The 14,276-nt window shown below is 33.9% G+C and overlaps 1 protein-coding gene across 4 annotated transcripts in view; it reads left to right on the top strand.

The window, feature by feature from the left end:
* The first annotated feature begins 7,018 nt into the window (after positions 1 to 7,018).
* LOC132719559 (solute carrier family 2, facilitated glucose transporter member 10-like) overlaps positions 7,019 to 14,276 on the top strand; it is a 29,438-nt gene continuing 22,180 nt past the window's right edge. For all 4 annotated transcript variants that reach the window (XM_060703337.1, XM_060703336.1, XM_060703338.1 and 1 more), the window contains exons 1-2: positions 7,019 to 7,239; positions 13,989 to 14,195. In XM_060703337.1, the coding sequence (XP_060559320.1) occupies positions 7,215 to 7,239; positions 13,989 to 14,195 (232 nt within the window). In that variant the 5' untranslated portion in view covers positions 7,019 to 7,214. The remainder of the gene's footprint in view (positions 7,240 to 13,988; positions 14,196 to 14,276) is intronic.

Genomic DNA, 14,276 nt, shown 5'->3' with positions numbered 1-14,276 from the left:
TTTAATTAATTTCATTTTAAAAGAAAATAACCTTGCATTTGTGAAAATTGCTATGCCACTGCATTAATACAACATTATAAAGTACATGTAGTGTATAGGAATAGAAGATTTTTTTTGTTTCTGTAAACTTGAACTTTGCCATAATGTAGTTGAATCTAATACTGAATTTGGTGGTCATGGTCTTACATATAATTCACATGGCCTAAATTTCATGACTGCACTATAAAGGGCAAGACAGTAAGGCACTTTGTCAAAATCTATGTCAGCTGATATCAAAGTTCAATTTACATCTTTATCTGAACACATGGTTCAAATATAGCTTAAAGGGCAAGAAGGTTACTTAGGTTACATGTCAAAATTTAGGTCAGCTGATATTAAAATTCAATTTTACATCTCAAACTGCTCACACAGTCCAATTTTACCCAAAGATTTAAGTCAAACAATCTTGATACAGGTTCACCAGACAATGTTTTATATAGAATATCTATACTGTAGCTTTCTCCTATTCAGAAAACATTTGTGTTGCCAATATTTTTCCCCAGGGCTATAATTTGAACAGTCCAATTATATAAGAGTTTTTTTTAAGTTTTTACTATATACACTGTACCCTCGATAAATCTCTCTCCGTCATAACGCTAATCTCATTATAGGGCTCCTAGACCTTGGCCCCCCCCCCCCCCCCCCCCAAAAAAAAAAACTCATGTAGATCTAGATTCATAGCCCACCATATCCGCTATAAAGCTTGTTCAATTTTACAGTCAAGTACTATAAACAATATAATTAGGACATTTATGAGCGCTAAAGGTGTAAAGAACATCCACAGGTTAGCGTTTATCCGCTCTTTTGTTGTTTTACCTGTGGATCAGTCAGGCATCAAATTGTTTCCAAAATCTCAAATTCATATAGATGATATTAGATACCAAATATCAAAGCTAAGTATTTCCTATATGTGTATAGAAAAAAAAACCAATAACCCCCGGGGCAGGGCCAATTTGGACCCCAGGGTTACTACTTTGAACAGTCTTGGTTGAGATCTACCAGACAATGTCTTAAGCAAAATATCTATGCTTTAGGCCTTGTGGGTCACATGCACGAATGTCAGACATAATCCCCTTCGGACAAAATCCCCTTCACCTACCCGGACAAAATCCCCTTCATGGGTGGACATAATCCCCTTCATTTTTTTGCAAGGCTGGACAAAATCCCCTACACTACCCGGACAAAATCCCCTTGTTTCATAGGTTTCTAATGTATTATTATGCTCCATTAAAATTGATGAATAATGTTTTATTATACTCCCTAAAAATTGATAAATAATGAATTATTGTTTTTTTTATTTATAATTATGTATCAATAGTTAACCTTTATTTAGTTTAGAAGTCTTCATTAAAATTATGGTAAATTATCAACTGCATAACACATATTTGATAAGGCAATTCTTTAATTGTTTTAAATTGATTAGTATAAAAAACATTTTTATTAGCCAATAATTGTTTCATTGATTGTATAAGTTGATAATTCTAATTGATATATACTATCAATTGTTACAATTTCTATTGATGAAAGAGTGATAATTTAATCAAACCAAGATCACTGCACTACTTGATTGATTGTTATGAATGCTTTAACAGAGCAATTTTAATGTGATTTAAATGTTGCTAATTGAATGTGCTTTTTATTTATACATTAAGATATTTACTACACAGCATAATGCAGTATGTCCCTCTCCTACCCAATTTAAAAACCGAAAATTCCTCCGAGGGGGATTTTGTCCTAGGTAACAATTTTATGAAGGGGATTTTGTCCACTTCAAAATTTCACACATGAAGGGGATTATGTCCACCCATGAAGGGGATTATGTCCGGATATACAAAAATACATGAAGGGGATTTTGTCCGAAGGGGATTATGTCCGTACACCCACATGCACACGTGCACACTGCCACAGTGACACACCCTGGTGAATTGCTTTAATTGCCACCGCATCGCAGGTGCTGCAGTGGCAATTGAAAAGAAACCAAAAACAACATTCAAATTTTAATTATTTCGACCGTAACTCTTGAAGGAAATACTGTACTTCTAATAAGGGCTGTAATTGATGGGAAATTTTGTATTATTATATGTGAGAAAAATGTGCAGCCTGACCAGGACTCGAACCTGTTACACTTGGTGTACCATAACACAACTCTACTGACTGAGCTTACACACTTTCTTCCCTAATTAGTGAATGTTATATACTGTGACATACTCCCAGACTATATTGAAATTCATCTTTGATTTTCTAATAGGTAAAGAGAACAATGTGAAATGAGACACAAGGCTTAATATAATACCATCAAAGCCCAGTGCTGGGTGCCAAATATCACAAGGTGGGGAAAATATGCAGCCTGACAAGAACTCAAATTCTGGACCCTTGGAATACCGTGCTGCGGATCTACCCACAAGCACTGAGCTATCCATCTTCTTGCACACTATCTCCCCTAATAAGTGAACAGTTCAGTACCGTGACAAATAGATCAAAAACCAAATATCAATGATATGTTGATACATATATAATTTATATCCTTTAAAAAAGCTTGTACAGTGGAAACTATTTGAATATGAGTAATATATTTCTATCTTGGGTTTATGTAAATACAAACACAGCATACCAAAAGAAAGTATATTTTTATGGTTTTATGTATCTTACAGATCTCTAAAAAATTCATCCAGTAATCAAACTAGAGAAAAGTGGCTTCATCTCTTTACACAAGAGATATTTTCACTGAACTTTTAAATTGTATAATATTCTTAATTTTGAAACTATTTTGTATCGATTGTTGAATATCAAAATAATATATCGATATCACAATATTCAGTGACATAACTTCCAGTTAAACTTTTCTGAATCATTATACTTTTAAAGGTACTTTTGTTACCATACTTTGAACTGGCAATAGAAATACCCGAGTTAGGTCAATAGAGATACAAGGATCACCTCATTCAGTACTGTTGTACTTCAAGCAAAAAATATCCAAATATTTTGTCATCAATAATGAGGTCCAAAGAAAGGCTCACCAGTTTGTTTACGTTCTAGTAATAAAGGTATTGTTTTACAAAGGGAAAGAGAGTTAAATATTTAACTAGAGCAGAGCTACAATTAACCTTTGCCCTTAAATAAGTGTGTTTCTGCAGCTTTTTGCCCTCCCCCTTTTAAGGCCTCAAACAGTGAAAAAATGCCCTATTGAGGCCCCAAACACTGTTTTTCGTTTATTTAAATGATACATCAGGGGGTTGCCAGAAGGGGGATGTGCCCCGTTCTGTTTGGAGGGTTGAAAGGGTGGCAGGAGTCCCCCTCATGGCCAAGAAAATTTTGGACATGTAACAGGCTAAAAATGGCCTCAGGTTAATCTTAGGGTAACTAGTAACCAAGGCTGATAAGCCTTTTACTCTATCTCAATTCATTAAGAAGTTTCAGCACTTTGAAATCAGTTTCGATGGAGAAAAACAATGCAAAATAGTGATTTTTGGCAATTATGAGACGTCCCCCCATTGCCAATTGGTAACAGGAAATTTGAGATTGAGCATGCTGTTACAGAGGCTATGGTCTTGTCAACATGTGTGCCAAGTTTCATCAGTATTGAAGCATTTCTCATAGTTTCATAGCAGTTTGAACTTGTAACAGGAGGCTTTTCAATAAAACGGCCATTTTTCACAATATGCTCATGGGGAAATTGGTTAATGTACCTTATTTAATACTTATTATCATAAACATTAATTATATGAATACAAGTACAAGTATGTATTTTGATTTTATAACAAGAATATGATTGTTTATTATTAGTCCCCTACTGGTTTAACAGGAGGGGACTTTAGGTTTACCCTCCGTCTGTCTGTCCGTCTGTCTGTCAGTCAGTCTGTCTGTCCACAAAACTGGATCCCGCAATAACGTAAAAAGTACTGAAAATATTTTTATGAAACTTGATATATTGATAGATGGCAGTATGGAGATTATGCACGTCTTTTTCTTTTCTTCTTATGTTGAAAATTCTGGTTGCTATTGCAACAAATAGCCTGAATTTCAAGATTTCCAATTTAAATTTTTCAGCTTTTTCACTATATGTTCTTTATTTCTTAAGGTATTTACTTCAAACTTTAAATATAAGTTTCTGGTCATCAACCGCATCATATGTGACAAGGTTTATAACTCTAGCACAAAAATTATCAGTATTACCTCCCTTAAACTTAGATTTTTTAGGGGAAAAAAATGTTGTCTTTTATAAATAACTTCTTTATTTCCTAATGTATCTACTTCAAACTTCATATATATGTTTCTTTAATATTATCACTCAACATTTTTGAGAAGGTTAAATACTCTAGCAAGACTATTTCCAGAATTATGTCCCCCTTGTACTGGTATTTTCACTCCAACTTCTTCATTCCTTATAGGATTTACTTTAAAATCCCACATCGTAATAATATGACAAGGTTGTATAAACATAATTTCCTTACAAGGAATGGAAACTTAACACATTACTGTGATATAGACAAACTTAGAACTCAAAAGATTTAAGTTCATTCATGTCATTCATTCACTGGTAAAATTGAATGGCAAATGAACCATCAGAATGTTGCTGGGGTTCTAACCAGTAGGGGACTTATGGATTGCTTGCAATGCTATGATAATTGCTTGTTTCAATTGATTCACATTAATTATTTTTTGTACTTATTAAAGTGTTCTAACACTCTGTTGTTCCACATATTAACCATTTTTGTGACAAGTCTTTGTCATCAGTTTAGTGTGAGCCAGGCTAGCCTGCACATCTGTACATTCTAACCAGCCTCTATACTGTTGGTTGTTCTATATATGTATTGCAATATCCAAATCCATTAAAGCTACATACTTCCAGATGAGCCAAACATTTTCAAGAAAATTAAATTTGAGAGAAATGAACTTTTAAGAAAGTAAAGAGATTAAAGATCCATCTAAAAATTTACATATAACATTTACATTTATATGCAAATAATGACTGATTATGTAGTATATATCACCATATTTCTACTGCATGACTAACACTGTGTAGTAAGGGCTATTTTTGCATTTTGACCCCTATCTGGTAATTTACATGGATTTTTAGAGCCATTTGCAATGTGTAAAAAACTTTCTTGTCCGCACTCCACAATATTTTACTTTTAAGTAAGTTTTTAAAAAATCATGAAATTAAGCATTAATCTGGTGGCAAGCTGCTTTAAATTTCAAATGTACTATTCTCTTTAATCAATAGCTGTCAATAGTTAATTCAAATGAAGGAAGGTCTACAAATTCAGTGAGTTAAAGATAATTAAGGTTTGTCACACACGCCTGCCGATTTTGCGACTCTGTAAAAATGGAACTGTACAGCCGTGCATATACTAATATTCTGAAGTGACATCATTAGCTTTGTACAAACATAGTGTAAAGACGAGTTAAATGTTAGTGTTATTCTATAGGCAGGTTATTGAAAAATGACTTTTTTTCACTTTCAACTGTCTTTATTTTGGGTGATTGTGATCAGTAAAATATTAAATAAGTGTAAGTTCATTAACTGAATTTATTGATTTTGTTGAATAAAATTAAATTATGCTTTTCAGAGGCAATTCAGTATTGAACTTACACTCATTCAATAACCTCTACGTGTATTTATAAAACTTAAATGCAATGAAATTAAATTTTATGCTACCTATTAGTACATGACATATGTGAATGAATATTCTTGATTTCAAATAAACAATTTTCTTATGCAAAAAGGCAGATAGTTGTGATAGCTCGAATATGGTATATAACAACCCGTTTATGATAAAAGCTACACAGCTGTAGATTTTATCTTTCTATCTTTTAAAGTTAAATGAATATTTAGAAATTGACAATGTAAAATCCTTAAATAGAACTTGATAAAAGTTTCTATGAAAATAGTTTTGTAACTAAAATAATTTGTTTACAAATAGCAGAGACATAATAGGTTATCTACAATTCTCTGACAAAAAGTCATTACACAGAGCATGTCATAGTAGAGAACCTGATCATTTTTACTTTTTTTTAAGGCCACCCTTGATTATTGTTTGTTACTACTGACAGGCTTTTGGAGTTGGGATGGTTGATAGATTTTTTTACTGTTAGACACATCTTCATACATGTAATTTGATTCTATTTCAGTCATTGTGATTAATGAAGAAAAGTCCAAAAGAAATACTCATTTCAATTAAGTATTTTATTTAAGCCAAGCATATGTTTAGCTCTCCTGAGCACATAGTGCTCACCGGTTAACTTTGTGATGATATGATGACTGTCTTCATTACCACATGCTAGATTTTTTTAAAAACTTCTCAGAAATAAACCATACTTAGCTGGCCCTTTAGAAAATTTATATAAACAGAGCTGAGTTTTACGTAGGAGTTCAAGCACCGAGTATTAGAAACTTAAATAGAAAATTTAAAAATGAAATATTATCATTGGAAACTACATTACACAAGGCATAAATGTTTGGCCCTTTACAAAAGAAATTAAAATCATGCCCCTGAGGTAACACTTTGCCTCAGTCAAAGGGTTACATATTGAAACTTACATAGACTTTAACAGAAAAATAAACAACTTTAAATCTTTTTTGTGAGAAACAAGATGACCTAAAGATTAGATATAATATATTTAGCATACAGCATTGTCTTACTTGAATCTTGGCCGTAAGGTAAAAAATCACCCACTCTTAAGGGACACAATAACCTGCATTGAAAATTATTTACCTTTACTAGCAATAGATTACAGGTGAATGATTATGGCCCTCTTATTTCAAGTAATAGTATCAATTTTATGAATGATATGAATGCTACCATATGTTGAGTGATAAAAAAAAACGATTGCTTTGAAATTAATTTTTTATCGCTATAAAGTGACAAGGCCATGCATTTCATATTGTATTTAGGTATTTGTTTGTGACCTTCCATCAAATACGGTTATAGAATTCTAATGAAATAATGATAATTAAAGTTTCCATTCCAGAACACCTGCTTAATACTAATTACTGTTATTTGTTTTCAGATATGGTTCAATTGTGATTGGATGACAATGAAGTAGCTCATTTGCTATGATGAAGTGTAAATAAAGCTGTAAGCAAACAGTCTACATGTAGTGTGCAGTTTTTAGAATATAATGAAGTAGTTATCTATACATCAAGTGACAGATGTTAAAGCTGTTTGGAAAACATGGAGGAACAGTATAAGGAAGGAGGTTTGTTTACTTCTTTTTGTTGTACATTATTTATCACTGTGCTAATACAGATTATTGATTGAATGAAGTATAGGTCTAGGTGAGATTTTGACTAGGATGGACAATATAGCAGTACATTGTATTGGGAATAAAAGCTCAGGCCAATCATACACTCAAAGATGTTTAGATTTATTTAAAAACGTGACATATTATATTTGTTAGCAGTATGAATAGTGTGTTCTTACATATCAGACTGGTGTTTCTATTAGTTTTATCCATGTTGGAAATACTCAGAGAAAATCTTCTGGCATGGGGGTTGCCAGATGAGTCGCGTGCTATAAAATGGGGGTCATTCTAGCGCATTTTATTAATGAACAACATTAAAATTAAAACATTTTGGTGTATTTAAGAATGAAACTGCATGCTTAAGTGACGTTATTTTGCAATTATAAATGAAGTTGTAAATTCATACACAGTTGTTAGAAAATAGTTACAGGTAAATTGACATAAAATTTCCATGGATAATTGTTTCATTGAGGTATAAAATTAAAAATATGATGGAATATGGCAGAATATGCAAGAAAAAATAACTAACATACATTTAGTATTATGATTCAGTTAACAATTTACCGCATTATTCATCAATACTAGTCATTTTTTAGGCATACTCTTTAAAATTACATTTTCTGAAACAGTAGCTAATGTGTGATCTCCACCACTGGTTATAACAGCAGTCTATCTCTTTGTTATAAACTCACCAGTTACATAGCAAGCCTGTTAATTCAGGCTCTAAACTGGTGGCTTACAAGTTATAAATTTGCATTCTGCTTTCCCTAAAATTTATAATGGACAGTTCCAAAAATTGAACCCAGACAAGTCTATCTATCAGGTAACTGTTTAGCGGAAACTTGATAGAGCCTTGCTAATTCTGTAGACAGTTACTCTCAAGCTAGATATTCGGGTTTGTACCGGCAGCCACTGTAAAATCCTTACAATAGGGTATCTGCATAGAATACATTATAGTGATGACTAGTATGACATAAACACAATTTAAGAGATAGAAAGTGTATGGTGGGATTCCGTCTGAACAGGATGATAAGACATTAAACCAATCGGATCAAAGCATTATCATTACTGTATAGAGATAGAAGTAAATTATCTTATACCACCTGGAAATGTATTTTCCTACATGTAGGGTGGCTTTAATTGTCTAATATTGATAATGAATTGTGTATGATAATAAGATATTTGTATGATATTAATAAGATATATGACCTTTTATTGAGTGTATAAATACAGCTGTTGTAGATATATACCCTGTCTTTATATCCTTACAAAACAGGATCTATTGGTGAAAACTTATAGAACAGTATAAAATGAGGGTAAATACCCCCAGGAAGAGAATTTTTACAGCTTTTAAATGATAACGTTAAATCTCTCACGATAAAAACCTTTAGTGATTTGTTAAGTTTAATTTTTAAACAAACAGATAGAAATTGATAAAACATTACACAGGGAAGTGAACTTTTTTAAACTTGCTATATTTGAAGAAGAAAACAGAAAATAAACATGTGGATTCCATTAATAAATAATATATTTGAAAAACATGAAGATCATATAAGTTCAAGTGAGGAAGAATTTTATATGAACACTGAAACAATTAGAATGCAAGAAAAGCGTAAGTGTCTTGTTTTTAAATTGTAGCTTTCTGTCGTCTCTGTACATGAATATTTCTGTGCAGTTGTACATCAATTTAATTACTTCAGTACATTAAAATATTAAAATAATTGGTTTCATGAATTTAATAATTTGTCAGTTAAGATAATGACATGATTTATGGTTGTCTATGAAAAGCCATAAACAGGGTCTTATCTAAAGATAGAATGATTATTACATGAAACCTAAACTATTTCTGTTTTTTTAATGCAACTTAAACTTTTTCTGTTTTAAATTTTGATTTCATCTAAATAGTGTGCTGTGCTTCAGAATCATAACTCTCTTTTGCAAAATTTTGGAGTTATTGCCATTTCTGTTTTTATACCCCCGCACAACAAAGTTGTAAAGGGGTATACTGGAATCAGCTTGTCCGTCCGGCCGTCCGTCGGTTTTTTCTTGTCCGCCCAATAACTTATGATTCCTTTGACCCTTAGTCTTCATATTTGGCATGGAGGTTAGTCATGATTAGTAGATGACCCCTATTGATTTTGAGGTCACCAGGTCAAAGGTCAAGGTCACAGGGGCCTTGACTTCAAAAAGCTTGTCCGCCCAATAACTTAATATTCCTTTGACCTACAGTCGTCATATTTGGCATGGAGGTTAGTCATGATTAGTAGATGACCCCTATTGATTTTGAGGTCACCAGGTTAAAGGTCAAGGTCACAGGGGCCTTGACTTCAAAAAGCTTGTCCGCCCAATAACTTAAGAATCCTTTGACCTACAGTCTTCATATTTGGCATGGAGGTTAGTCATGATTAGTAGATGACCCCTATTGATTTTGAGGTCACCAGGTCAAAGGTCAAGGTCACAGGGGCCTTGACTTCAAAAAGCTTGTCCGCCCAAAACTTAAGATTCCTTTGACCTACAGTCTTCATATTTGGCATGGAGGTTAGTCATGATTAGTAGATGACCCCTATTGATTTTGAGGTCACCAGGTCAAAGGTCAAGGTCACAGGGGCCTTGACTTCAAAAAGCTTGTCGGCCCAATAACTTAAGATTCCTTTGACCCACAGTCTTCATATTTGGCATGGAGGTTAGTCATGATTGGTAGATGACCCCTATCGATTTTGAGGTCACCAGGTCAAAGGTCAAGGTCACAGGGGCCCTGACTTCAAAAAGCTTGTCCGCCCAATAACTTAAGATTCCTTTGACCCACAGTCTTCATATTTGGCATGGAGGTTAGTCATGATAAGTAGATGACCCCTATTGACTTTGAGGTCACCAGGTCAAAGGTTAAGGTCACAGGGGCCTTGACTTGAAAAAGCTTTTCCGCCCTATTACTTAAGATTCCTTTGACCCACAGTCTTCATATTTGGCATGGAGGTTAGTCATGATTAGTAGATGACCCCTATTGATTTTAAGGTCACCAGGTCAAAGGTCAAGGTCACAGGGGCCTTGACTTCAAAAAGCTTGTCCGCCCAATAACTTAAGATTCCTTTGACCCACAGTCTTCATATTTGGAATGGAGGTAAGTCATGATTAGTAGATGACCCCTATTGATTTTGAGGTCACCAGGTCAAAGGTCACAGGGACTTTGACTTCAAAAAGTTTGTCTGCCCAATAACTTAGATTCCTTTGACCCACAGTCTTCATATTTGGCATGGATGTTGATCATGATTAGTAGATGACCCCTTTTGATTTTGAGGTCACTGGATCAAAGGTCAAGGTCATAGGGACTTTGACTTCAAAAAGTTTGTCCACCCATTAACTTAAGAATCCTTTGACCCACAGTCTTTAATTTGGCATAGATGTTGATCATGACTATAAGATGATCCCTATTGATTTTGGGGTCACTGGGTCAAAGGTCAAGGTCACAGGGACCTTGACAAAAAAAAAGCTTTTCTTCTCAATTGCTATAGAATGTCCTGTCCGCAATGTATTGATTTTGACATTTTCACATTTAAAGCATGTAGAATACATAACTTAGCAATGCACTGGCTTAGTAACCTCAGATTTGGCAGGGAGGTTGTCCTTGAGCTCTAAATGGCCACTGTTGATTCTGACAAAGTGGTATGCGGGGGTATTCACGCCATGATAGTGGCAGTTCTAGTTTTATACTATATTTGCTAAAAAAAAGACAGTGGATATTTTGTCATTACCATCTTGTCCGGATTGGTATCAGTGTTGGTTTACCTTTTTGTTTAGATCCATTTTTTCAGAAACTATAAAAAGTATTTACCTCATTGGTATACTTGTTTATTGTCATAATATCATGCCAATTCCTAATGGCAGATAATTCTAAAATTATCTTATGCCAAGTAATGGCTCTTTTTAAGCTCATCTGAGTAAAAAGACTCAAAGGTGAGCTTATTATGATGGCCAAGTGTCATCATTTGTCGTCCGTAGTTATCCACAATTTTAAACATTATCTCCTCCTAAACCACTAAAATAGATTTTGAGCAAACTTCACAGGAATGATCCTTAGATGGTCCTGTACAAAAGTTATATAAATGATTCCAGTCTGATGCAAAAGTCACACAAGCTAAAAATAGTGTTTAACATGATATAAAATTGGTCCTGCCATGGAGGTCACTTAATTAATATAGACTTGTTAAGTAATCTTAAAAGGCTTCTCCTCAGTTTTTTTAAATCTGTTTTACATACAATTTCTATACATGTATATGGAAACTAATTTTTGTTGAAAAACCATTATAATTTATTGAAAATAGATACAAATGAACAGTATCTGATAATGTTTTATTACAGGTAACAGTCGTAAAATGATCTAACTGATTGTCATGTGATATCTTAGGGAAACTACTGTAGCAATATATTACACCATAATTATACATTATTCGGATTATACAAGGTATGATCAAAAAGTTCTCGACCTGATATACTCTAGCCACCACACTGACATTTACACACGATACGGATATCTTATTGAAGATCACCGACTGTGTTACACATGGTTTTACACAGATTAAGTAACATAAAACAAACTTTGATCAGTAGAGGGGTGTGTCATTTAGACAAAGTTGGGCTGCCAAAAGAGGCCACCAACGAAGCTGTGCACGATCTGGTCATGTGCGACAGAAGGCGAGACCTGCGAAGCATTGCTAGTGGGTATTAGCTTTGGTTCAGTTAAGGCATTTCTGACTGATGTCTATGACATGTCAAAGGTTTCCATTAGATTGGTCCCCAGACAGTTGACTGATGACCAGAAACGGACCAGGCTTGACATTTCAAGATATCTTTTGTCTCGCTATGAGGATTACCTGATTTTATATACTGGATCGTATCTCGGGATGAAACATGGGTCCATCACTTTGATCCAGAATCCAAAAAACAGAGCATGCAGTGGAAGTACCCTGGCTCACCCCCTATGAAGGAATTCAAGAGGGTGCCATCAGTTGGGAAAATGATGGCTTCAATTCTTTTGGATAGTTGGGGGGATAATCATGATTGACTTACTTGAGCAAGGTTGTACTATAAACAGTACATACTATGCAAACGAATTGAGACGTCTGCGTCAGGAGATCACGTATAAAGGAGGGGCAAACTGACTCAAGGCGTTCTGCTCCTGCATGACAATGCGCCAGCTCACACATCCCAAGTTGCGATGGCTGGTTAAACTGACTGCGGCTTTGAAATTCTTCCCCATACCCCTTGTTCCCCGGACTTGGCCCCCTCTGACTTCAACCTGTTTTCGAAACTGAAAACCAAGCTTCATGTTAAACATTATTGAAGCAATGAAGGTGTTATGGAGGTGTCAATGAGTTCTTGACAACCAAAATAGAGAGTTCTATTTTGAAGGGTTAAACAAGTTGGAGCACAGGTTGGCAAAGTGTATTGATGTAGAGGGCGATTATATTGAAAAGTAAGACCATTGGTTGGGTTCTCTGACTACCAGAAGTTATTCGGGCCAAAAACATTTTGATCAATCCATCACTCTTAACATTGTTAGATTGAAATTGCAAAATAGAGCATGAAATTGTATCTTGTTTGGTTTCTTTTTTGCATGATTATATAGAATTATTGGAGTAATATAAATGTTGTAGTTGAATCAGTCAAACAAATATTTAACGTCTCTGTAAATAAGGAGATAAGGACTGCTTACCAGATTTGCCTATTACTGAAGTTTTGCCCTAGTGTTGGGGACCTGTCCAGTTTGAAGTTATACAGGCAGTCAGTGTGCATACATTTGCCCCTTTATGATTAGCACTGACTGACATGTACACCCCCTCCTCTCAAATAAATGAATACCTTCACACTATTGTTAGACAGTCAGCCTGATTGATTGATTGATTGATTGATTGATTGATCGATCACTATTGATTATCAAATCAAATAGGAAGGATATTCTGATGATAGTAACTATCAAATTATTTAAGATTAAACACAAAAGTTCTGATCAGTTTCAAAACAAACTGAATAGCCAAAGTTTTAATATATATTACTGTAAAGTCAAATAATTTTTTTTATAAAAATAAATGTTATCAATAAAAACTTGAAACTTGAATAAAGTCAGTACTATGACAAGAAAGGTAAATATACATGTATGTTCCTGCTTTGACCAAATAGGAAAATTAACCTTATGGAAAGATGTTTTAGACATAAAAAGGAGTAAACTACCAACAAGAACTTAATGCCAAAAATTTTAGCAGCTATCGGGAGAGAGATACCAAGGTTTGATTCTCACTGATTGATATTAAATTCTGTCGAGCATAAATAAAAAGTAATAATACAAAAAAACAACATGTAATGATGAAAGTAGCTTATACAATTTGATTTTCAGTTTTGTCTCTGTTATATTGTTTATTATATTAATGCAAATAAATTTCATTAATTCAGATTAAACTTTAACCTATATATAGTGAAAAACAGACACAAACACAAATAACAATAATTTCCACATTGAAGATAATGTTGTCTGCCTGTGTGGGCATAAAATTTATTATTGAGTTTTGTTCTTTTTTTCATGTTTTATGCATTATTTGTACAGATTTTATCACCTCAAGTAAGCAATGTGACTTTTGCTAGGTAAATTGAAGGACAACTTGAAAACTGAAGTAGGTTTGCTATAATTTGTCATAAAAGTATTTTTTTTCCAGAGACGCTAATCAGTCGCCATGGCAATCAAGATTCTGATGATGGCGCTGGGGAATTCCAGATGGAATTGTCTGAACAGCATGTAGAAAGTGGAGAAGTGCCAACAACACCAGGAGAAGCCCCACCTTCAAAAGTATGGGCATGTTTCTATGTCATCTCAGCATCTGTCATGGCTTCATTGGGCGGAGTACTGTTTGGATATGACATGGGTAAATAATTGTAATACTGAAAAATTTCACTTTACATTATTTTTTTAATAATCTAGAAACATGATGATAACTTATAAGCCT

This window comes from Ruditapes philippinarum, unplaced genomic scaffold, assembly GCF_026571515.1.
Source record: "Ruditapes philippinarum isolate M1 unplaced genomic scaffold, ASM2657151v2 ctg116_1_1_1_1, whole genome shotgun sequence".
Taxonomy (NCBI): domain Eukaryota; kingdom Metazoa; phylum Mollusca; class Bivalvia; order Venerida; family Veneridae; genus Ruditapes; species Ruditapes philippinarum.
This window is presented reverse-complemented; position numbering and strand designations above follow the sequence as displayed.